General features: G+C 38.7%; 1 protein-coding gene across 1 annotated transcript in view; it reads right to left on the reverse strand.

Moving 5' to 3' along the window:
• CDC42BPA (CDC42 binding protein kinase alpha) overlaps positions 1–23,943 on the reverse strand; it is a 643,466-nt gene that overhangs the window by 186,485 nt on the left and 433,038 nt on the right. The window contains exons 11-13 of the mRNA XM_053712628.1: positions 19,836–19,958; positions 5,061–5,194; positions 1,893–2,135 (exon numbers count right to left, since the gene is read on the reverse strand). Coding sequence (XP_053568603.1) covers positions 1,893–2,135; positions 5,061–5,194; positions 19,836–19,958 — 500 coding nt within the window. The remainder of the gene's footprint in view (positions 1–1,892; positions 2,136–5,060; positions 5,195–19,835; positions 19,959–23,943) is intronic.

Genomic DNA, 23,943 nt, shown 5'->3' on the forward strand with positions numbered 1-23,943 from the left:
ACACGTGAGGCGAGTTAGTCGGCATAACTCTCCCCTCGTTGTTTGGTGAAATATGTTCAATTTGTACAGATTGACTTTTATTTAAAGTAGCATCAATACAGTTAGTACATAAATTTATATTGGGCTCCACTTTGGCTTTAGCACATATAGCACAGATATCTTCCTCTGAATCAGACATGTTTAACACACTAGCAAATAAACTAGCAACTTGGAAATACTTTTCAAGTAATTTACTATAATATGAAAACGTACTGTGCCTATAAGAAGCACAGAAAAAGTTATGACAGTTGAAAATTAATAAACTGAAAAGTTATAGCATCAAATCTTTGTAAAAAACACAATTTTAGCAAAGGATTGCTCCCATTAGCAAAGGATAACTAACCTGATAGCAGAAAAAAAAAAAAAAATACAGAAATAAACTTTTTTTTTTATCACAGTCAACTACAATCTCACAGCTCTGCTGTGAGTGATTACCTCCCTCAAAACAAGTTTTGAAGACCCCTGAGTTCTGTAGAGATGAACCGGATCATGCAGGGAAGACAATAAACTTCTGACTGAATTTTTTGATGCGTAGCAAAAGCACCAAAAAAGGCCCCTCCCCCTCACACATAACAGTGAGAGAGATCAGTAAACTGTCATAAATTAAATAAAACGACTGCCAAGTGGAAAAAAATAGTGCCCAAAACATTTTTTCACCCAGTACCTCAGAAAATTAAACGATTTTACATGCCAGCAAAAAACGTTTAACATTAATAAATTGAGTGTTATTAAAAAGCCTGTTGCTAGTCCCTGCAAATTAGGCTAAAGTTTTATGCATACAGTATAATTCCAGTGAAGTGCCATTCCCCAGAATACTGAAGTGTAAAATATACATACATGACAGCCTGATACCAGTTGCTGCTACTGCATTTAAGGCTGAGTTTACATTATATCGGTATGGCAGAATTTTCTCATCAATTCCATTGTCAGAAAATAATAAGCTGCTACATACCTCTTTGCAGATTAATCTGCCCGCTGTCCCCTGATCTGAAGTTTACCTCTCCTCAGATGGCCGAGAAACAGCAATATGATCTTAACTACTCCGGCTAAAATCATAGAAAAACTCAGGTAGATTCTTCTTCAAATTCTACCAGAGAAGGAATAACACACTCCGGTGCTATTATAAAATAACAAACTTTTGATTGAAGGTATGAAACTAAGTATAATCACCACAGTCCTCTCACACATCCTATCTATTCGTTGGGTGCAAGAGAATGACTGGTAATGGCAGTTAGGGGAGGAGCTATATAGCAGCTCTGCTGGGTGAATCCTCTTGCACTTCCTGTTGGGGAGGAGTTAATATCCCATAAGTAATGGATGATCCGTGGACTGGATACACTTAACAAGAGAAATGAATATTATTTCCGGCCACTTTGAAATGGCTGCCAAGCTCCATTTACTGATGACATCATGATCTAGGCTGCATCTAGGCACTATGCTGAATAGTATTGACAGTCTGTTGCATCCAACTAGTGAGCCTTTTGTGATTGGATGCCATATGCAGCCCAGATCGTGATGTCATCAGTGGGCTGAGCTTGGCAACCATTTCAAACTGGCCAGAAACCCTATTCATTTTAAAATAACCTTTTTACTGTTCCTGCTGCATGATATAGAAAGGGTGCAGGAGGCTATTTGCAGCACACTGTCCCTTTATCATCACTGAGCTAGTAGCATGTTCTCCTTAGCAGATAAAGAACTAGTAGAAAAGCAACACACTAAACACATGACCCACCAATCATGCATGTGTGATAGGGCCATGTAATGGTTGTGTTCCATAGGGACTCTATAGACACATGAGGTTGTGGTACCCTGACCCATACAGAGTCACTACACCTTTGGTGTACTCTACTGACCTCCTTTTTGGCTCTTTCTGCTTTTCGCAGTTCTTGGCGTAAGCCTTCTACTTTATGCACGGCAAGCTCCGTTTCCTCCTCCTTTTCGCGAAGTTGCCGCACAAACTTTTGCTTATGAGTGCGCAGCTCGGTCAGACGCTCATTCAGTTCGGTCATTTCCTGCATGGCCTGTTTTCGCTGGCTCTGGGCCTCTTTTAGCTCTTTGGTTTGGGATTTTAACCTCTCACTTGATTCTGCCAATTCCTAAATACAAAGAAATCGACATTACATTTGCGCTCACTTGGTATGTATGATTCTTTTGTATACTAGAGAGGCAGCAACAGAGTAAATGTGCAAACAATAACTGGATTATGTTATGTAATATGGTAAACTCAAGCACGTCTTTATGATTACTGCACAGGACTTTACGTATGAGTTTAACTTCCCCAAACCAATGCAACTATCTGGTATTTTATCACGTAAGGCATTTAAAACTTTTGTAACCCCCATATGATTTTTTTCTTTGTTGCATGCTACAATGTATTACAGTTTTTTTTTTTTTTATAAATCAGATATTCATGAATTGAGACAGAAAGCTATATATTATTATTTGTGAGGTGTGTCACTGTCAACCAATAAAGCAGTGGGAGTTGTGCTTATCAGCCAGTGAGCACTCAGGGTTTGTTACACTTCTTATAAGGTTCCCAATCAAAACAAAACGTTTCATTTAACCATTTGCATTCCAAAAAATAACTAAACTTATTTAAATAGTACTTGTTCATAGGCATGATGGCTTATTTTTGCTGCAGACCTATCAAACTTCCTGTATCTTATGGCATTGTCACATGTTGGAAGTTCTTTCCACTGTCCCTGCAGCAACCCCTACCCAGGGCAAAACCTCCTGCCCCAGCTCTACCCACCAAACACCATGTGAGCACTGCCCATTACCACTCTGTCCCAGAGAGTATATGAAAAATTGTTGCGGAATGAGTTATTGCCTGTTAATGAGTGACCATTTCAGACATATCTCTTGGTTATTCTTGATACGTATGCCACTGCAGTTTGGACTTATATATATATATATATATATATATATATATATGTGTGTGTGTGTAAAGGTATAGATATATATTGTACCAAAAAAATCAGATATATGTAAAAATATGTATTTATGAATAAATAGAACATATTTTTCTATGTGAAGAACATTAGAATGTGAAATATTAATACTTTCATGTCGGCTTAGCTCACTTGAGAAAATGCAATCAGTTTGTGCGCGAGTAGTAGTACAGTATACTGTAAAATTGTTTTTACCTTAAAGGGACATAATACACTCATTTTTTATTTGCATAAATGTTTTGTAGATTATCTATTTATATAGCCTATAAAGTTTTTTTTTAGTTTTTTTTTTATAGTTTTGCTAATTTTTTTTTATAGCATTGCTCTGATTTTCAGACTCATAACCAAGCCCCAAAGTTTTATGAGAATACCGTCGGATACCTACTCCAGCTTGCTCCTATTTTGTGTAAAGGGTCTTTTCATATGCAAAAGAAGAGGGGGGGGGGAGTGTCTTATTTCTCGCTTGCAGTGGGCTTTCCAGCTATCTTTTCAACAGAGCTAAACTGAGAGCTTCTAAGTTAGTTTTTAAACAGTTTTAAACTGGATTTTTATATCAGTATCTGCGCATCTTATTCTTTATTGTAATGTCTATAAGATGTAGTTATATGAAAATTGGTGTATACTGTCCATTTAATGTGTTGTCAATTACTTTTTTTTACCAGCTGCAGAGTATAAAATGTATGAGAATTTACTTTTTAAGGTTTATTTGTGTATATGAATTAGCTGGTTTTGTGTTTTGAAGCCACAACCTAATAAAATGGGTTGAGCTTGTAGGCATAATCATATCTCATTACCTTATCATATTGTGTACATATACCTGCTTCCTTATCTTATATCTGTCCATAAACCAATCACCAATACTTGGAGAGAACAATAAAAAATAAACATTTTATTACCTTATCTCTTCTATATTGCACTGGGAGTGTAATTTCTTCTTCTGGCTGTGTTAACACAGCTTGGCCTTGAGGTCAAAAACTTTCAGGATAGGTGGGGATACCATAGGCTAAATCAACTATTTTAAATTCCATTATAAGGTTAATTGAAAAACTTGTCAATAACTTTATACAATCCAGCAGGTAAAGTTGATGATTGGGAACAAATTTAAGGGGAGAATTTTTTTGAGTAAACTGCCCCCTTTAAGATTTTTTTTAGACTTTTCACACTCCATTTACTTCTATGGGGATTGCATTAACATGGTTGCGGATATTCGGAGTTCGGCTTTCTGTGCGCAAGCAAAAACTTTTTAATTTTTAACTTGTAACATGAGCGCTACCCAACAAGCGCAAAAAGCTTACTTCTAGCGGAGATAGAGCGCGATCGGGAGCAATCTATCCCTGAATCAGTCTCACAGCCTTGCTCGTATAGATCAGGGGTGTCCGGAGTTTAGTAAATTGTGATCTACTTTTTGTAAAATTTGTCAATGAGATCTACTTATTCCAGATTTAAGAAAATTGTGCATGAAGCATGCGCCAAATGTTAATAAAAATCAGGGTGTTCTTGCGTTTTTCACATAAATAGTACACAGGGTTAATGATTTACGATATTAGCAGTTACAAACTCCAAAGCTAATAACAAAATACATCTTTGTGGGACTTTTAACTCTTGTTTGCCTTATGTTTACCAACCCTTTTTGATTTGAATGTTTCATTAATAAAGGGTGCTGGTTGACACTTCATAACCAATCAATGTACTTTGTGCATCTGGGGTGGAATATTAAATAATTTTTTAGCTACATAACATTTTAATAAATTGATTTCTGCACAAGAACATATATATATATATATATATATATATATATATATACACACACACACATACACACTAAAATGAAAGGCACTCACCAGGTCCTAACTGCAGACAAGATTTTACTTTAGTAAAGTTTAATAAAGTAAAATCTTGTCTGCAGTTAAGACCCGGTGAGTGCCTTTCATTTTAGAACTGTGTATATTGGATTTAAAGTACACCCTGGGCAGAAGCTACTGATTGTTGATTACTGATTGTTACTTTGAGTGCTGCACCACCAATGACTCTATATATATATATATGTGTGTGCGTGTTTTGTTTTTTTACCTTGTTAAGTTCGTCCTTTTCCTGCTTCAGCATTTTTACTTGTTTTTCAAAGGCTTTTATTTGTTTAGAAAACTCTTCCATATCTTGCAGCTTTAAATTGGTTTTCTCAAGCTGCTGGTTAAGTTGGCTTCCACCTTAAAAAGAAAATAAACAGAATACATAAAAAATATTAATTGTGTTGTTATTGGATGGAAAATCGCTGGCTTCTGATAAAAATACCAGGGAGTTTCATGTGCAGGAACTCAAAAATTGTAATATTGTAAGGAAAATACAAATGTTTCACTGCCATTTAACACCGTGTTGCCAACAAAGCATAACAAAGTCAAAAGTTTAAATTCAGACAGAGATTGGTAGGTAAAGGCCAAAAAGATATGCGCATGCTTATGTCTTACTTATTACCATTTAAGGGACATAAGTATATGATGCATTTACACATCATCCTCAAGGATGTGACGTCTATTAATTTTAGATCCGTTACCAGTTATTTTTACACACCCTGTTTTACCTTGAAGAGAAATAAACAAAAACATCTTTAAAGGGACAGTCTAGGCCAAAATAAACTTTCATGATTCAGATAAAGCATGTAATTTTAAACAATTTTCCAATTTACTTTAATCACCAATTTTGCTTTGTTCTCTAGGTATTCTTAGTTGAAAGCTTAACCTAGGAGGTTCATATGCTAATTTCTTAGACCTTGAAGGCCACCCCTTTTCAGAATGCATTTGAACAGTTTTTCACCACAAGAGGGTGTTAGTTCATGTATTTCATATAGATAACACTGTGCTTGTGCACGTGAAGTTATCTGGGAGCAGGCACTGATTGGCTAAACTGCAAGTCTGTCAAAAGAACTGAAATAAAGGGGCAGTTTGCAGAGGCTTAGATACAAGATAATCACAGAGGTTAAAAGTATATTAATATAACTGTGTTGGTTATGCAAAACTAGGGAATGGGTAATAAAGGGATTATCTATCTTTTAAAACAATACAAATTCTGATGTAGACTGTCCCTTTAAAGACAAAGAACCCCATCTTTAAAACAGTAGAAGAAAAAAAATACTTATTTTAAACATATAACGAGGCAAAATACCTATAATGGTTTTATGTGCTCTATACTTTTTTTTCTTCAGTACCATGTATAATCTTCAAAGCACCTCCAGTTCAGGTAACACATTATAGTTCCCCACCCAACATTTTCTTATTACATTTTTGGACAAAAAGGATGAGGGAGGAATTCTGAGCAGTATGGTTATGATTGGGAGTTTCTTGGGGGTGGGGTCTTTGTGTGTCAGCGGCAGGTTTCAGAAACTCCTGGGCGGGGCTTGGACATTCCTGGTAGGGTTCAAGCTGTTTAATTAAAAACTTGGACAAAAATAGGGAGAAAAAGCAGCAGGAGGGTTAGAAGGTTTTAGAGTAGAATCCTAAAAATCGTGTAAAATGTGGAATCACTGGGAGCTCTGCTAGTGATAATTACTATTCTAGTACATTATCTACAGATATGATTATAACACTCTAAACTCTTAACAGCATGTTTGTCTTCCCAGCTGCAGACAAGTGGCAGCAGGTTAGTGTATATATTCACATACTACAAATAAAACCAAAACCACATGCTCTCATTGTGGATAACAAAAGTAAAACTATAACCCCATCTTGATGGAGAATAAAACAAAATTCATTTGTTTTTCTAAGGAAAGGGTCATTCTTTGGAAAACAGAGCAGCACTGGATTCTACACATGACTCACATCTGTCCCTACTTTAGGTTTCATAACTTGAGATTATTTGGATTTTAGGATATGACAGGATGTTATAAGGGCTTTCAGGTGAGGTTAAAGGGACACTGAACCCAAATTTTTTTCTTTCATGATTCAAATAGAGCAGCCATTTTAAGCAACTTTCTAATTTACTCCTATTATCAAATTTTCTTCATTCTCTTGCTATCTTTATTTGAAAAGCAAGAATGTAAGTTTAGAAGCCGGCCCATTTTTGGGTCACAACCTGGGTTGTCCTTGCTGATTGGACAGCACCATTAAACAAGTGCTGTCCATTGTACTGAACCAAACATTGGCTGGCTCCTTAGCTTAGATGCCTTATTTTTCAAATAAAGAAAGCAAGAGAACAAAGAAATATTGATAATAGTAGTAAATTAGAAAGTTGCTTAAAAAATGCATGCTTTATCTGAATCATGAAAGAAAAAAATTGGGTTTAGTGTCCCTTTAACTGTTTAGTTCCTATATGTGCTTACAAAGCAAAAAAATTAAATGTACTGAAACCAATAATTTTTTTCTTCTTTATTTGTTAAATACACAAAAATGATTATAATCAAGAACAAGTTCATTAGAAATTCACAATAATATTTACTTGACCATAGCAGATCTATGGCCACATTACGAGTGGAAAGCAAAATTGTGCTTTCACGAGTGCGATATTTGTGCTCCACTCATAATACCAGCGCATGCAAATGTATGCTAGTATTAGAAGTTAAGCGCAATTTCGAATGCGACCTCACGTTCGCATTGCCTGGAAGCTTTGCACTCAGGAGAGGGCGCTTCCATATGCTCCAATGGGAGCCTCGTTCAGATGCTGATAGACACGGCACAGAACCTAGTGCAGCGATGGGGGTAAGTCGAGCAGCATTGGGCAGCAAAGTTTAAATATGTATATGATTATATGCATATAAATGTATGTGTTTATATGTGGAGTTATTTATGAGTCAGCACTGATTGGCTAAAATGCAAGTCTGTCAAAAGAGCTAAAATAAGAGTGCAGTCTGCAGAGGCTTAGATACAAGGTAATCACAGAGGTAAAAAGTGTATTAATATAACCATGTTTTCTGTGCAAAACTGGGGACTGGGTAATAAAGGGATTATCTATCTTTTTAAACAATACAAATTCTTAACTGTGGTGCTTGCCCTAGAGTGGGCAAAACCCATTTTATACACATTCAGCAGATAAACACCACATTGCATTTATACACCACATTCTAAGAACACAACCAAATCAAACTTATTTGCAAAGTTCTGAAGTCTAAAATCTACAAACCAACAAACAGTACTTGAGTTATTCAGTATTAGAAAGCTTTATTATTTTATTATTATTAACGAATATTTGTAGAGCGCCAACATATTCTGCAGCGCTATAAACATAGGTGGTATACAAGGAAACATTTATAGGGATCAAATGGGTAAAGGGCCCTGCCAAGAGTCGCACTGTTGTAGTCAGCTGATGGGTTCTACTGTATTGCATCCACACATGGCTAATAAATGATGCAGAAGGTGAATAACAGATAATACTTGTTTTATTATGAAAGATAGAAGACATGAGTGTGTTTGGAGAGCTGGGAAGGAAAGATCTAATCTTTCTCATATGTGAGATGAACAAATTTAGCAGACACTATGCGAGTAGTTTTCCAAAAACGACTGACTAATAATCATTGTATTTTCTGTCTCAAGAACTCATCACCAAAACCTGCACCCAAAACATCAAAAAAAACTATTTTTTTGGACAGCGTGTCTAAGGTTACCAGTAGAAGGAAAGTTTAGATATAGTTACACTGAGCCAAGATATATTTTCTCTCTGTGTGTGAATTAGTTTTTCTAGTGTTATCGTTCACATACTTGGCACAGTCGGGGATTCCTAAAAGTTTTCTCCTGTGTTACTTAGAGAACAAAAGTATGCCTTTGCCTATTAAAAACATATGCTTGGCGCACTTCTTGCTTTATAGGCAGAAAAAGTACTGACAGACGGCAGGAGGAGCCTCAGACATAGGAAGGGTCTGACAATCTGTAATGCATTGAATAGCAGCAATAAATAATATGCAGTTACAATGACACCTGCCCACAAAGAAGAATTTAGAATCCAGAGGTATCACATCTTTTCATTTATAGTGCAACACACTATTTTTTTTACCCACAGGGTCAGTGAACAAATGGAGGAAATTAAGGGAATTAAAACAAAAATAAATATCTATACTCTACAAATGTCATACAAGCAACCCTTTAGCCAGATACAGTGCACATCATTTTATATTACACAGTAGTTACATAATAATGTAGGATGGAAAAAAGACTCAAATCCATGAAGTTCAACCTCTCACAAACCCCAAAGTGATCATAATGTTCCTCATTGGAACAACAAGCTACTATACTGGAAATACCTGTTATATCCCTGTATATTCTGCTTTGCAAAAAAAATAAAAAATCCAGCCATTTTTTTAAGCATCTACTGAATTTGCTAAAACAACCTCATTAGGCAGAGAATTCCATATTCATACTGTTCTTATTGTAAAGAACCCCTTAAAGGGACATGAAAGCCAATTTTTTTATTTTGTGATTTAGAAAGAGCATGTCATTTTAAACAACTTTCTAATTTACTTCTATTATCTAATTTGCTTCATTCTCTTGATATCACTTGCTAAAAAGCATATCTAGATATTCTCAGTAGCTGCTGATTGGTTGCTGCACCTAGAGGCCTTGTGTGATTGGCTCACACATGTGCATTGCTATTTCTTCAACAAAGGATATCTAAAGAATTGAGCAAATTAGATAATAGAAGTAAATTGGAAAGTTGTTTAAAATTGCATGCCCTATCTAAATCATGAAAGTTTGACTAGACTGTCCCTTTAAGCTGCTGTAGGTGTTTCTGTATATAAGCAAATAGAGACAGATGCTTTCATCTATACCAGTGGTGCCCAAACTGTCTACTGCAGTCTACCTGCCGCACTATTATAACAATTGTTGTTACAAAAGCACAACGAACATGGAATAATAGCATGGCTGGCAAGTGCGGCTGTGATCAATAGCGCAGTCTACCTTAAGGCTTACTGGTCGTATGGGTTGGTAATATCCAAATGATTGCCATTTATTTAATAGAACAGTCAATATTCCTTAAAATTGTATTTAGCATCAAACTCCATTTATGAAAAAAATACACATAAAGACGACTAGTGCATATAGTGAATACACTTCAGTATCCGATACTGGGCAGGGCTCATATGGTGTTTGGTGGGTAGTGCTGGGGCAGGAGGGTTTGCCTTGGGTGGGGGTTGTAAGAGGGACAGTGGACAGACATCCCAACATGTGACAAAGTCACGAGATACAGGAAGGTTGGCGGGTCTGCAGCAAAAAAACAATCATACCTATGAACAAGCACTGTTTAATTAGGTTTAGATATTTTCAATGGCAAAAGGTTAAAGGACCATGAAACCCAAAATATTTTCTTCATAATTCAGTTAGACCATACAACTTTAAACAACCTGAGTTTTTTTCTCCTTGTTAAATTATAAAAAATTGTACACAACACGTACAATATTTATTAGGTATGAAATTAACAATAATGTTCATGCTATTGTTAAAAATTAGCTATTATAACCATTGCTTTTTATGATAGCCCAGAGTAAAGTTTTCCTTTCCTTTCTCTTGTATTAGGTAGCGTGTGGGATCAAAAGTGCGGCAGGGATCTTGTAATAGCGCACCAGCGCACAGCTCATGGGGCTGCCAAATGCATTAACTTTTAATTGCGTGCCTGGGCACTGCTGGTTAGTAGCCCGGCTGTCAAATGCATTTGGGATTCCAATAGCGCACCTTGAAAAGGATAGTGCAACTGTGCTTATTTGTTATTTAATTATTTTTTAAAAAAGGTTTATTACAGCTGCGCTCTTTTCATGGGTGCGTTGGGTGCCAAGTCTCACTTCCGTTTCCTGCACAGTTGCTGCAGCTATATAAGGCTCAGTGCCCTGTGTCCTCCATCACAACAGCTTGTTATCTGGGTGCGTTATATGAAAACTATATCTCTGAACTACTAGATTTGATTTTGGCTTTCCTTTTGACCTCCCTACTGTTTGCTTATTTTGTGCTGCATTGCCTAATCTGTTTTTTTATTTTTTTGGCTCACTCCTTTTCACGATTTGGTACTTCTACTGCTTGATTGGTGCTGACCCGGCCTGTATGACTTTGTTCTTGAATTGCTACTGTAAAAATCACTTTATTGAAATGTGATGCAGCTAAAAATTATTAACATTTCAACCCAGATGCACATTTATTGGTTGTGAAGTGTCAAACAACACCCTTTATTAATGAAAAATTCAAATAAAAAAAGGTTGGTTAAAATAAGGCAAACGTGAGTTAAAAGACCCACAAAAGATGTGTTTTGTCCATAGCTTTAGAGTTTGTAACAGCTAATGTGGGGACCCGTTAACCCTGTGCAATATTTATGTAAAAAACACAAGAACACCCTGATTTTTATTAACATTTGGCTCATGCACAATTTTCTTAAATCTTGAATAAGTAGATCTCAGTGACAAATTTTACAAAAAGTAAATCACAATTCATTAAAGTCCGGGCACCCCTGATCTATACAAGCAAGGCTGTGAGACCAATTCAGGGCTAGATTTCAAGTGGAGCACTATTCCAATGTACTTCACATAGAAAAATATGTTCTATTTATTCATAAATACATATTTCTACATATATATGATTTTTGTTGGTACCATATATATCTATACCTATATATATATATATATATATATATATATATATACATACAGTATATATAGACTAAAATGAATAGCCCTGGGACAAACTGCAGTGGCATACGTTTTAAGAATAACCAAGAGATATGTCTGAAATGGTCACTCATTAACAGGCAGTAACTAATTCCCCAACAATTTTTTGTAGACTCTCTAGGACAGAGTGGTAATGGGCAGGGCTCATATGGTGCTTGGTGGGTAGTGCTGGGGCAGAAGGGTTTGCCTTGGGTGGGGGTTGTAAGAGGGACAGTGGACAGACCTCCCAACATGTGACAAAGCCACAAGATACAGGAAGGTTGGCGGGTCTGCAGCAAAAAAACAATCATACCTATGAACAAGCACTGTTTAATTAGGTTTAGATATTTTCAATGGCAAAAAGTTAAAGGACCATGAAACCCAAAATATTTTCTTCAGGATTCAGTTAGACCATACAACTTTAAACAACGTATGTAATTTACTTCGGTTATCTAATCTACTTAGTTCTCTTAGTATCCTTCATTGAAAAGTATACCTAGGTAGGCTCGGGAGGGGGAAGCTAGCTGTTGATTGGTGGCTGCACATATATAACACTTGTAATTGGCTTACCAATATGTTCAGCCTGCTCCCAGTAGTGTATTGCTGTTCCTTCAACAAAAGATACCAAGAGAAACAAGTACAATTGATAACAGGAGTAAATTGGAAAGTTGTTCAAAAAATATGTGTCATGAAAGAAAATGCTTGGGTTTTATGTCCCTTTAACCCCTTAAGGACTGGGCATTTCAGACTAAAACTTCCCCAAAAGACTAGAGCATTTTTGCCATTACTACATTTAAACAGAAATAGAGACTTATTTTTATTTACCTATCAAAACCATATATTTTTTTTAGTAGACAACCCAAAGTAATGATCTAGGCCCATTTTGGTATATTTCATGCCACCATTTCTCTGTCAAATGTGATGAAATAAAAAAAAACATAATTTATCCTTACCAGATAAATTCCTTTCCTTCCGGATAGGGAGAGTCCATGGCTTCATTCCTTACTGTTGGGAAATACAACACCTGGCCACTAGGAGGAGGCAAAGACACCCCAGCCAAAGGCTTAAATATCCCTCCCACTTCCTCATTACTCCTATCATTCTGCCTAGGGAAAAAGGAAAAGTAGGAGAAGCATTAGGGTATAAATGGTGCCAGAAGAATAAAATAAATAATAGGGGACCGGCCATAGACAAGAAAAAATGGAGACGGGCCGTGGACTCTCCCTATCGAGATGGCAAGGAATTTATCTGGTAAGCATAAATTATGTTTTCCTTCCTAAGATAGGGAGAGTCCACGACTTCATTCCTTACTGTTCGGAAAACTATACCCAAGCTCCAGAGGACACTGAATGAATAACAGGAGGGAACAAAAAGGAAGAGGCGGACCCTATTCTGAGGGCACCACAGCCTTCAAAACTTTTCTCCCGAAAGCTAAGCCTTGTTCTTAAAGGCCCAAGAGGAAGCCACTGCTCTAGTGTAATGAGCCATTATCCTCTCAGGAGAACGATGCCCCGCTGTCTCGTAAGCTAAGCGGATGACACTCCTTAACCAAAAAGATAGAGAAGTTGAAGTAGCTTTCTGCTCCTTATGCTTCCCCGACTAGACAACAAACAAAGAGGAAGATTGTCTAAACTCCTTAGTAGCCTGAAGATAGAACTTCAAGGCGCGAACCACATCCAAATTGTGAAGTAAGTGTTCCATCGATGAAGAAAGATTAGGACACAAGGAAGGAACCACAATCTCCTGATTGATGTTGCGATCTGACACAACCTTAGGAAGAAAACCTAATTTAGTACGTAAAACTGCCTTATCTGCATGAAAAATCAGATAAGGGGGCTCACGTTGCAAAGCATAGATCTTAGAATCGCACAAACAATAGCCAATAAAAAGAGAACCTTCCAAGATAACAATTTAATGTCAACGGAATGCAGAAGCTCAAACAGAACCTGCTGCAAAACCCGAAGAACAAGATTTAGGCTCCAAGGAGGAGCCCCAGATCTAAATCCTAATCAGAGCCTTAACAAAGGACTGCACGTCTGGAAGCTCAGCCAGTCTCTTGTGCAATAAAACCAACAGGGCCGAAATCTGTCCCCTCAGGGAACTAGCAGAAAGGCCCTTCTCCAGGCCATCCTGGAGAAAAGATAAGATCCTGGAAACCTTAACTCTGTGCCAGGAAAAACCACGCTCTTCACACCAGAATAAGTAGGTCCTCCACAGCTTGTGGTAGATACGCCGAATAAATGGTTTACGAGCTTTAATAAGAGTATCAATGACACTCTCAGAGAAACCTCTCTTGGCTAAGCGTTCAATCTCCACGCAGTCAGTCTCAGAATCTAGATTTTAATGAACAAATGGACCTTGTATCAGCAGGTCTCTGCGACAAGGTAACTTTCACGGAGGAGATGAGGACATCCCCACTAGATCCGCAAACCACCTCCTTCGCGGCCACGATGGAGCAATCAGGATTACTGATACCCGCTCCTGCTTGATGCAAGCCACCACTCGAGGAAGAAGCGGTAATGGAGGAAAAAGATATATGAGTTTGAACCTCCAGGGCACTGCTAGTGCATCTATTAGATCCGCTTGGGGATTCCTCAACCTCGACCCGTACCTGGGTAGCTTGGTATTGAGACGGAACGCCATGAGATCTATCTCCGGCGTCCCCCACTTGCTGCATATCTCTGCAAACACATCAGGATGGAGAGACTATTCCCCTAGATGGAAAAATTGCCTGCTGAGAAAATCCGCCTCCCAGTTGTCCACACCTGGAACATGGATCGCAGACAGTGAACAGCTGTGGGCCTCCGCCCACTCCAGAATCTGAGATACTTCCTTCATCGCCAAGGAACTTCTCGTTCCCCCTGATGTTTGATGTAAGCCACTGAGGTTATATTATCTGATGGGAATCTGATAAACTGGGACGAACCCAGAAGTGGCCAAGCCTTCAAGGCCTTGAAGATTGCCTGTAGTTTCAAAATATTGATCGGGAGGGAAGACTCCCTATCCGGATAAGCTTGTGTCCGTAGTTACAATCTCCCAGGATGGGCATAAGAAGCATATCCCTTGGGACAGATGATCTGGACAGAGCCACCAAGAGAGCAATTCTCTCGACCGACTGTCTAATACAATCTGTTGAGACAGATCTGAATGATCGCTGTTCCACTGCCTCAGCATGCACATTTGTAAAGGTCTAAGATGGAACCTGGCAAAAGGAATGATGTTCGTGCAGGACACCATGAGACCAATCACCTTCTTACACTGAGCCACTGAGGGACTCAAGGAGATCCAGAGGGCAAGACATGCCGAAGTAGCTTGCAACGTTTCTGGTCTGTTAAGAAATGTCCTCGTGGATATTGAGTCTATTATAGTACCCAGGAATTCCACACTGGTACTTGGGATAAGAGTCTTCCATGTGATCGAAGAAGACTGAAAAGGGACTTCGATAATTCTTCCGCAAGACGAAAGGATGGTGCTTGCACCAGAATATCGTCCAAGTATGGGGCTACTGCAATACCCTGAGTTCTGGAAACTGCTAGAAGAGCCCCCAGAACCTTTGTAAAGATTCTTGGAGCAGTAGCTAGGCCAAACAGAAGGGCAATGAACTGGAAGTGCTGGTCCAGGAATGCAAACCTCAGGAACTGAAAGTGTTCCCTGTGGATTGGAACATGAAGGTAAGCGTCCTTCAGATCTATAGTGGTCATAAACTGGATGGACCTTATTGTCTCCATCTTGAAGGAAGGGACATTGAGAAATTTGTTTAAGCACTTTAGGTCCAGAATTGGGTGGAAAGTTCCCTCTTTCTTTGGGACCACGAAAAGGTTTAAATAAAACCCCAAACCTCTTTCTTCAATAGGCACCGGGAAAACAACTCCTAAGGAGGATAGATCCCGAACACACCCTAGAAAGGCATCCCTCTTTTCTGGTCTGGTAGACAGATTCGAGAGAAGGAATCTGCCCCTTGGTGGATGAGATTTGAAGCCTATCTTGAATCCCTGAGATACCACCTTCAGGACCCACGGATCCTGTACATCCTTGAACCAGGCGTCTGAAAAAAAAGACAGTCTGCCCCCTACACGATCCGATCCTGGATCGGGGGCCTCCCCTTTGTGCCGATTTGTTTTCGGTGAGCTTCTTATTCTGCTTGGATTTATTTCAGGACTGAGCCAGCTTCCAAGTACTCTTGGGTTGCTTGGGCTTGGAGGAGGATTGTTGTCATTGGGATTTGTCAGAATGAAAGAAACGAAAATTAGAAATAATGGAGTCCAGGCCTGGACCAAATAAAATCTTTCCCTTGAAGGGAAGAGAAAGGAGTCTGGACTTTGAAGTCATATTTGCAGACTTAGACTTCAACCAGAGTGCCCGGCGGGCTAGGACCGCAAAGCCAAAGGCCTTTGCATTTAGGCGAATAATTTGCATGTTGGCATCACAGATAAAAAAATTCTCAAAGCTTTAATTCTGTCTTGAATATCCTCGAGGGGAGACTCCACCTCAATGAGTTCCGACAAAGAGTCACACCAGTAGGAGGTAGCCGCTCCGGCAACCGTGGCAACTGCAGCCGACGGTTAAAACAAAAAACCTGTATGTTGAAACATCTTTCTCAGAAAGGTTTCTATTTTCTTATCCATTGCCTCTGAACGAACAACTATCCTCAAGAGGTATAGTAGTATGTTCAGCAAGCGTAGAGATAGCACCATCCACCTTAGGAATGGAGCCCCACAATTCCAGTTAAGAGTCCGGGACCAACTTTTCAAAAGTAGACGAGTGGGAAAAGGAAAAAACAATTATTTCCCATTTGTTCTTAATAATGATCACCATTTTAACTGGCACAGAAAAAGTCAAAGGAACTTTCCTGTCTTCGTAAACTTTGTCTAATTTAGGTATCATAGGTTCTTCAGGCAGCGCGGCCTCTGGAACTTCTAACGTAGACAGAACCTCCTTTAAAAAAAAAACGCAAGTGCTCAATTTTAAATCTAAAGGACGGTTCCTCCGCAGCAGGAGGCTTAGACGTTAAGGACTCGACCCAGAAAGTTCACCCTCTAAAGCTACAGAAGTTAACTCATCATCGGATAACTGGGACATAAAAGCTAAATCCGATAAATATTTAGATGACTCCGGGTCAGGAGAGCTATGTTTAACCGTTCGCTTGCGTTTGTTAGAGCGAGGTAATGCACTAAGGGCCACAGACACTGCCGTTTGTAACTGCTCGGCAAAGCCCGCTACCGGAAACTGCATGCAGAGTGGATAATATAGCAAGGGTAGTAATCGCACGGGATGCTGAGTCCTGAGAGGTAGACGGCTCAGAGGGACTAAGAGCCTTAGCAGGCTTGTTTCCCTTCTTAGACTTTATAACGGAGTTAAGGCATGTGGAACATAATTAAGTGGGCGGGAAAACCACGGCCTCCTCCCAATATAAACAGGTATTATTTAGTACAGAAGGAGGAGTACCTTCTAACATGTCAGAGTCCTCCATAGCTCAGGTTATACCCACAGAAGGACACAAATAAAAAGTTTTTTATTATAGAAAACTGCACCTTGATACTCCCAATGGCTGGGGCACTCACCACCTCCTAGACCCAGACAGTTAACAGTGGAAACACTCTCCTCAGGTTCAAGTCTCAGCCGGAATGGAGGAAATGAACATAGACACACCCGGTCACATGGAGTGCAAGACAGTACTTCCCCTGTTATTACAAGTACAGCAAGTAATAGGAGCTGTGCAACACTTTCAAAAACGAAAGTGAAACTTAAAAGTGAAACCTGTTTGTTCCAGTCAAAAACACACAGTCTATCAGCCCAGGAAAAAAAATCACACAAAGCAGCATGTAAATAATGAATACACTGTTTAATGAACCCCAACTGTTCAATAAACCCCCTTCAGAGGATATTAACCCTGGATCCTATCAAGGTATAAACACTGTGACCCTGTTATAGTGTTTTATGTGTAAAAATTGAAATGATCTTACCTCCAGAATCCATGCTGTGGAACAGAACACAGCCTCTCAAGTGCGACAGTCTTATAGCAGCGCTCCCGACATGGACTTGAGTGAGAGAAAGCAGGCAGTGAAACTCATCAACACTGATTGCTTAGGAGCTGTTAGCAGTAGTCTGGATGGTTTCACAGAAAAACTTTCCTGGCATCTCTAGACTCTAACTTTCATCAATACTCTCACTGAGAGGTTGACATGACTACTTAAAACTCCAGTCCTATCTATCTCGAAGGGCAGATACCCTTTTTCAGGACTCTCTGAATCTTCTGACACTTCTCTGCCACCTCCTTATTTGACGAAAGGCAAAGAATGACTGGGGTAATGAGGAAGTGGGAGGGATATTTAAGCCTTTGGCTGGGGTGTCTTTGCCTCCTCCTGGTGGCCAGGTGTTGTATTTCCCAACAGTAAGGAATGAAGCCATGGACTCTCCCTATCTTAGGAAGGAAAAGAAAGTGAAGTGGAGCAGCAAATTGCAGAACTGGATGAATGCGAACAACAGAGGTGTCAAGACACGTGTGTGTGTGAGAGAGTAGGTGTGTAAGAGAGTGAGTGAGAATGCGTGTAAGAGTGTGTATGTGTGTGAGAGTGAGAATGTGTGTCTGTGAGTGTGTGTGTGAGAGAGAGAGAGTTAGAATGTGTGTGTGAGAATAGATGTATAAGAGTGAGAAATACAATGTGTATGTGAGAGTAGTTGTGTAAGAGTGTGTGTGTGTGTAAGAGAGAGAGTTAGACTCTCTCTCACACACACTTTCTATTTGTGAGAATGTGAGAGAGAATTTGTGTGTGAGAGAGTTAGTTTGTGTGTGTGGAATGGTTCGTTTGTGGAAGAATGTGTGAGAGAGTGTGTGTGTGTATGTAAGTGTGTGTCTGTTTTTTTCTGGCTGTGCCTCAGCTTGCTGCCATGTGAAGTATAATATTCTCTTTTTAGGTATGAGAATAAGTTTATATTATTTATTAGTTTATAAGTGTATACAAAGAGTATTTTATTCTTAAAACAAATGTATATTAGAAGCAAAAAACGACGAGAGAGAGAGAGACAGAGAGAGAGAGAGACAGAGAGAGAGATATCAAGCGTTAGAAATATGCACCTATATCCAAAACCAAATAACGTGTCACTGGTTATAAAGTCAGCAATGTCCCTTAAGATGGTTATTTAATAAAGTCATCAGTCTCTAGGCATGTGAGCGACAAACCCCCCCGATACAAATATACAGACTATGGGGCCGAATTATTAACACCCCCTGCTAGCGGCTGACTGGCCCGGGAATCTGCAGGGGGTGGTGTTGTACAAGCAGTTCTGGTGAACTGCTTGTGCAATGATAAATGCCAACAGCGTAAGCTGTTGGCATTTATCAATGTGCAGTGGACATGATACGCTACATCCTAACTAGCACTAGCGCTAGCATCTGCTAGCACTTTGATAAATATGCCCCTATGTCTGTGTCAGGGAACCTCTTAACTCTGCAAGCCATATATATACACACACACCAGTGGGAGATACTTGGAGCAGCCTGTGCTCAAGACATACACACACACACTCATATACATATTGCACACATACTCACATTATACATAGACATCTATTGATCCATCTATCTATCACACACACACTTACATATATTATTCATACACATCTATTGATCTATCTATCACACGCACACACTCACATATATTATACATTCACATCTATTTATCTATCTATCTTTCTATCTATCACACACACTCACATATATTATTCATACACATTTATTGATCTATCTATCTATCACACACTCACATATATTATACATTCACATCTATTTATCTATCTATCTTTCTATCTATCACACACACTCACATATATTATACATACACATCTATCTAATCTATTTTCACAGTCTATAATATCTAAGAAAATATTTGTTTATCCTAGCTTAAACTATGTAGACATTTAGATAATGTATAGCTCCTCTCTACATAGATCAAAGGCAATACATTACACAGACAAACAGAAATATCCCGTATGGTTTTGTTTCCAGATTAAGTGCAATCAGAAGGACATCCTTATGATATTTGCTTTACAGTTAAACCCATGCAAAAGAAACCACAATAGAGGAACATTTTATCACACTAAGGTAATGGAAACTGGCAGACTAAGGAGGAGGTTACTTTTGCACATGGAATTAATACATCACCACAGTATGGCGAGTGGACAAAACTAATGTGTGTTTTAGAAATGAATAAAGTAAGTCATTTTCAGACATTTGGTCTCACCTGAACTTTGTGTTTTCAGTTTATCTATTTCTTCCTTTAGGGTTTTTATTTCTAAATCTTTGCTTGCAGTCACAGGTCCGTCTACTGATGAATACTGAAGAGCCTGAACTGCTTGCGTGGATTCTGATCAGTAAGAAAACAAAACATTAGAAAGGGACAAACGATGACAAATAACCCAATAGATAAAAACATACTAGCAATAGAAAAGCATCCTCTCAAAATAACACCGGATATAATACGTCTGAAAGGGAATAACAACCATAACAAGACAAAATACTTTTTCATACTACATTTTAAAGGTAAATGTTATTACTGTTTTTAACCCCTTCCTGCCGGGTCTTATTTGTATACATCGGAACAAAGTTTCAATGTAAACAAATAAGTAACAATTGAAATCCCACGATCGTTCATGCGATCGCGTGATTTCAATGATGGGATCGGGCCAGGGGGAGTGCTTATGATGCTAGGCACCCCCTCCAGCCCGCAATCACATTTAGGAAGCTTCTATCGCTTCAGAACAGCCAAACAGCTAGGACGTTCCATGCCATCCTAATGGCGCTAAAGCCCAGAGCAGTTAGGACGGCATGGAACGTCCTAACGGCGGGAAGGGGTTAAGCAACATATGCACAAATGCTGTAAGTGCCTGTGCACCAGTATACATACATCACACCTTGTCAGAGTCTCATCAGTAGCTTTTATGCCACTAATTAAATGGACATAAAACCCATATTTTTTTATTTCATGATTTAGATAGAACATATAATTTTATACAACTTTCCAATGTACTTGTATTATCAAATGTTCTTCGTTTTCTTGTTATCCTTTGTTGAAAATCAAGAAGGTATGTTCAGGAGTGTGCACGTGTCTGTAGCAGTTTTGCAACAATGTTATACATTAGCAAGAGCACTAGCTATAACGTGCATTGGAGTCCTTTGCAGTGATTGTAAAGTTAAGCTATAAGCTCAACAATATTTGTAATAAAAAAGTAAATGAAGGGCACTTTCATTGATTAAAATCATTGGGGAAAACCTGGGTTGTTCTTGCTGATTGGTGGATAAATTCATCCACCAATAAAAAAGTGCTGTCCAGGGGGGCGTGTCCGAACTGCGATCTAATATGGTCGCATCTTCTCTGAGCTCTCACTGATCACTTGTAATCCGCCGGAGACAGGAGAGATTTTACAGCTCAAAAGCATACATAACTGTCTATGAGGACAGACTACTTAACTACACCTGATATTTTGAGAAATTTGAGCTGTATTCGTGAAGTTTGAGGCAGACATCGGACGTAGAAGGCCTAGAGCGGCGGCTCACATATAGGCAACGCCACCCCCCTCAAACATTTGAGGGTATTTGTCTTAACTGGGGGCTCACCACTATAACCCGATATATGCACTCATTTACCGACCTATATCAACTTCACATAGCCTGAACCACAGAAGATATTACTCAATCTCCCTCTTCTATTCTACTGCAAAATGGAGGCTGAGCTGGAGATAGGAATACACGCTTGTTGCGATAGCAGACTGGAAAAACTGGAACGCTGTTTTCAGAACTTGATAGCCAGAGCACCATGGGACTTTCTTATACAAATTTACCAAAAGCGACTGGGGGAGCACCAGACGACTGAAGCAAATGAAGAAAACGCATTACCAGACCTACCGGAGGTTGCTGACCTCGCGGGGGTGCCGCCATGCTTGCCCCTGACAATTACTTTGCAACCGCCTAGCTACATGGTAGGAGCTAAGAAAAAGAGCGGCTTCGGCATTGGGGAAGCAACTGACATGCAGCCCAAGCAGCGGTCTGAACCAGATTTGAGCTCCAATACCGCTCTGGCAGAGCCGACCTCATCCGCTACAGCATGGGAATCAGTGGCATCAGGAGGTAACATATTCAAACCTACTCCTAGACAGGGGCCTAAGGAGGACACACGCACGGCTCCAATTAATAAAGAGAGTTATAGTCCCCTGGGTGAATACAAGTTACATAAACCTGGACAATACTATCGGCTGGATTATGCTGATGGGAAACAAAATGAAAAGCTGGTAGGAGAAAATTATCTAAGATCCTTCAACCTTCTACCTAGACGCCGGTCTCAAGGCTTTGGGGAACACATATGGGACACTGGGACAGTAATTACACCCCTGCGAAATACGCTAGAATTTAGAAATATGGCGTGGGTCTTTCACTAGCACATAGAGCTTATTAACTGCTAAGGGAGAGTTATAAAGACACCTTGGACTGCTTGGTTACACTTCACTTCTAATTGCAAAATGCTTTTGTTTATTTCTAGTTTTTGCTGGTTTGTTTTTTGTTGTCCCAGGATGTCATAATATTGGAGGAGAGACACAAGCTAATACTGCTAGACAGTTATGCCTCTGATACTATACAGAGGTTCCTGTATCACTAAAATGGCCTACTTCCCGCGGTTTGTGGCCGAAGCCGGGGAGGGGGCTAAATATGCCGCTGTCAGAGTGTTGGATCTGTATTTGTCTAGAATGCTCAGACTGGTGAAAATTATGTTGTTTAAATTTATATCCCTGCTTCATCATGCCTTTGCATTATGTATAACATTTTGAAGTTTTATTTTTTTCTCTATCTCGCTTGGTAAACACTACTACTATCATAGTGCCCTTAAATATAACCACATGGTCTCCGGGGGGTTTAAGGGGGGGACCCCTGTGAGAGACATACTACAAAATAAAGATAAAACAAGGGTCTCTTAGAATGAAACATCGTTGTTTCCATATATATGAAAGTCATTTTCCCCTTAAGAATACTAGAGCAATTAATGTCCTCTCCCTGACAGTTGAAAGTCCCCAAGCACATAATTGCTTATAACTCCCATTTAAGGAATAAATCATAGCACGCATCTTAGTCGTTTTACTGACTAAACTTCCCAAATTAAGCAGTTTAAGTTCTATTACCCAATAGAGGTTGTCTTGTCTCTTTTTTTTATTTTTTTATTTTTATATATATATATATTATGGTTCAGGCTTAAATGTTTTTTGTGTTAATGTTCTACTTTGGTGAGTGAGGACCTGGTTAGGATCCTTGCATCCTCTATCCTTAAAATGTAAAAATTATTTTGCTAAGTTATCTAGAGGGATGCCAGTTTTCTTTGTATCTTATGTTCTATTCTTAAACCCCTATACGAACATCTCTATTAATAAAGGATCCAAGAGTGATCTAAAGTGACATGAAGAGGGGAGAAAAATGAAGGGGAAGGTTACGTTATTCTTAATTATTCTCTGTTTTTGGTGCAATGCATGCTCTCAGATATGCTATAAATATGTGTAATGAGTAATGTACCATGCAATTTATGTTTGTAAACTTCCTTACCTTCAATAAAAAAAAAAAAATATAAAAAGTGCTGTCCAGAGTTCTGAACTAATAAAAACGCTTAGATGCCTTATTTTTCAAATAAAGAGAGCAAGAGAACGAAGAAAAATTGCTAATAGGAGTAAATTAGAAAGTTGCTTAAAATTGCATGCTCTATCTGAATCACGAAAGAAAAAATTTGGGTTCAGTGTCCCTTTAGCGGTCGTAAAGGGGTTAAAAGGATAGGAAAGCCCAACATTTTCTTTTGTGATTCAGATACAACATACAATTTTAATCAACTTTACACTTTACTTCTAGTATCAAATGTGCTTCATTCTCGTTATCCTTTGCTGAAGGAACAGCATTGCACTACTGGCAGCTAGCTAAACACATATAGTTAGCCAATCACAAGAGACAAACAGCATTGCACTACTGGCAGCTAGCTAAAGACATATAGTTAGCCAATCACAAGAGACAAACGTGTGCAGGTACCAATTAGCAGCAGCTCCCACTAGTGTAGGATATGTGCGTATTCATTTTTTAACAAGGGATAAACTTAAGCACATTTGAAAATAGAAATTAATTTAAAAGTGTTTTAAAATTACAAATTTCTATCTGAAATGGGCAAGTTTAATTTGGACTTTTCTTATACTTTTAACTGCAAAGGTCTCCAATACATTTATATATATATATATATATATATATATATATATATATATATATATATATATATATATACACAGTATATATATATATATATATGTATATATGTGTGTACATATGTATTT

The sequence above is a fragment of the Bombina bombina genome, chromosome 4 (genome assembly GCF_027579735.1).
Source record: "Bombina bombina isolate aBomBom1 chromosome 4, aBomBom1.pri, whole genome shotgun sequence".
NCBI classification, from domain to species: Eukaryota; Metazoa; Chordata; class Amphibia; order Anura; family Bombinatoridae; genus Bombina; species Bombina bombina.